Consider the following 2,310-nt stretch of genomic DNA (forward strand, 5'->3'; position numbering starts at 1 on the left):
TGGGAAAGGAGAGGAGATTAGATCTAGGGTTTGAGAAGAGAGAGGAGAGGAGAGAATTTGAGATACAACCATCAGAAACTCTGATATAGGATATTAGTTATAGGGTTTTGCTGAGTTGCTATTTTATATATATATATATAAAAAAATTATTAATTCAGGGTTTCAGGTCCAGACCGGGGTTTTCCGGGTTTTACCCGGACCGGACCGGAAAACCGGAATCGCTTATTTTCAAGGACCGGGACCGGACCTGAATCAGCAGGTCCGGTCCAGGTTCGGTCCGATTCAGGTCGGTTCAGGTCGGGTTTCAGGTCCGGTCTATTTTTTGTACACCCCTAGCTCTTAGAGGCTTGACCAACCAATAAGCTATTTTTTTGTGTTTGGTGGGGGAGCGGAATAAGCGGATAGGAATTAGTGGATTTGCCTCAATCCGCTGATTTCCCAAAATTTACTTCAATAAGCCCAAATTTGAGGAAGAAGCAATACATTTTCGATTTTCCCGCCTTCAACGTTCACCAACAAACAATGGAGAAATTGAAACCTTTCTCTCCATTTCGACTCTCTGCTCTTCTTCGACAACAAAAAGACCCAAAACTTGCCCTCAATCTCTTCCTAAACCCTAATTCTAACAATAAACCCTACCCATATTCCCTCCTTTCCTATGATCTCATCATTACCAAACTTGGCCGAGCAAAAATGTTCGATGAATTGGAACTAATCCTGTCAAAATTGAAGCTTGAAACTCGTTTTACACCTACAGAAATCATTTTCTGCAATGTAATTACTTATTATGCTCAAGCTCGATTGCCCGAAAGAGCACTCCATGTGTTCGATGAAATTCCCTCGTTTCGATGTCCAAGAACGGTGAAATCCTTGAATACTCTGTTAAATGGATTATTAATTTGTCGGGAATTTGATAAATTGGAAAGGGTTTTTGTGGGTATTGATTGGTTTGCTTCCCCAGATGTTTGTAGTTATAATATCATGATTAATTCTTATAGGGTGCGGAATGATATGGAGAGTGCATGGAAGATGTTTGATGAAATGCGTGAGAGAAGGGTTCGGCCTAATGAGGTGACTTTTTCTACGTTGATTACGGGGCTTTGTGCGAGTTTGAAGGTGAAGGAGGCGCTTAGGTTGAAGAAAGATATGACCCGGGTTTACAATGTTGAACCTACATTTTATGTTTATGCTTCATTGATCAAGGGGTTTTGTGAGATTAAAGAGTTGAATTTGGCATTTAAACTTAAGGATGAGATGCTAGAAAAGAACGTTGAAGTGGATTCGGCTATTTATACTACTTTGATTAGTGGTCTTTTTAAGGTTGGGCGAAAGGATGAGGTTGTTGTTGTGTTGGAGGAGATGAAAAGAATTGGGTGTTTGCCTAACACCGTGACTTATAATGCTCTCATTAGTGGATATTGTGCCGAGAAGCGTTTTGACTTAGCATTGGAGGTTTTAAATGAGATGGAAGGGAAAACATGTAAACCTGATGTCATTAGTTATAATGTGTTGATCAAAGCCTATTTCAACGAGGGAAAAATAAGAGAAGCCACTGATTTATTTGAAGATATGCCTAGGCGAGGATGTAAACCTGATGTTGTGTCTTATCGGATAGTTGTTCAGGGGCTTCTTTCTGGGATGAAACTGAAGGAAGTGGCATTTATTTTGGATGAAATGGTGTTCAAGGGTTATGCCCCTCATCTTTTGACTGTTAACAAATTTATGAACCTTCTGTGTGAAGAAGGGGATTTGGAATTGTTGTTTGAAGTAGTAAATATTCTAGCCAAAGGAAATTATATTGACACCAATTCTTGGACATTAGCTGTTTCAGCCATTTCCTCGAATTATGAGCTATTGGATTTCCATGATGTTTCAATGCTTTAGCTAATCCATATACTGCGACTCCTTGAGCTTCCTTCGATAATTCTTGTGTCACTGTATAACTTTATTACTTTATATAACATTTGGGCTGCATTGCTTGATGGCTAATCACATGTATTTGGGTCTGAATAATTTAACTTATTTTGGCATTTCACGTGTTTCGCCATCTTTTTCCATTCATGATTTTCACCCCCCCCCCTTCCTCCATTGTTCTCCTACCTGCTGATAGTTCCTTAAATGTTTAACTACCTTTTTATAATCTTCTTTGATAAAACTATTTCCCATTTTCTAATTGTTTATTTATTTTTTACCTTTTAGAATTTCCCCTCTGCTATTTTTAAGTGCTCAGGAACAACTGTTTCAAGGAGGATTGATGATTACTGTTTAACAATAGAATGTGAAGAAGATTGAATAATGATAGACATACAT

At 38.5% G+C, this 2,310-nt stretch overlaps 1 protein-coding gene across 1 annotated transcript; it reads left to right on the top strand.

Annotated features, from left to right (window-relative positions):
• The first annotated feature begins 314 nt into the window (after positions 1-314).
• On the top strand, positions 315-2,030 carry LOC110734017 (putative pentatricopeptide repeat-containing protein At1g53330). Its single transcript, XM_021914073.1, has one exon. It carries the CDS (start codon positions 523-525, stop codon positions 1,882-1,884), a length of 1,362 nt encoding a protein of 453 aa, XP_021769765.1. The 5' UTR covers positions 315-522; the 3' UTR covers positions 1,885-2,030.
• Positions 2,031-2,310: the final 280 nt, after the last annotated feature.

This window comes from Chenopodium quinoa, unplaced genomic scaffold (genome assembly GCF_001683475.1).
Source record: "Chenopodium quinoa cultivar QQ74 unplaced genomic scaffold, ASM168347v1, whole genome shotgun sequence".
In the NCBI taxonomy this organism is placed as follows: Eukaryota; Viridiplantae; Streptophyta; class Magnoliopsida; order Caryophyllales; family Amaranthaceae; genus Chenopodium; species Chenopodium quinoa.

Bases quoted from the DNA above. Each gene is read 5' to 3' on its own strand.
- LOC110734017 (XM_021914073.1), top strand. From the start codon at position 523: ATGGAGAAATTGAAACCTTTCTCTCCATTTCGACTCTCTGCTCTTCTT.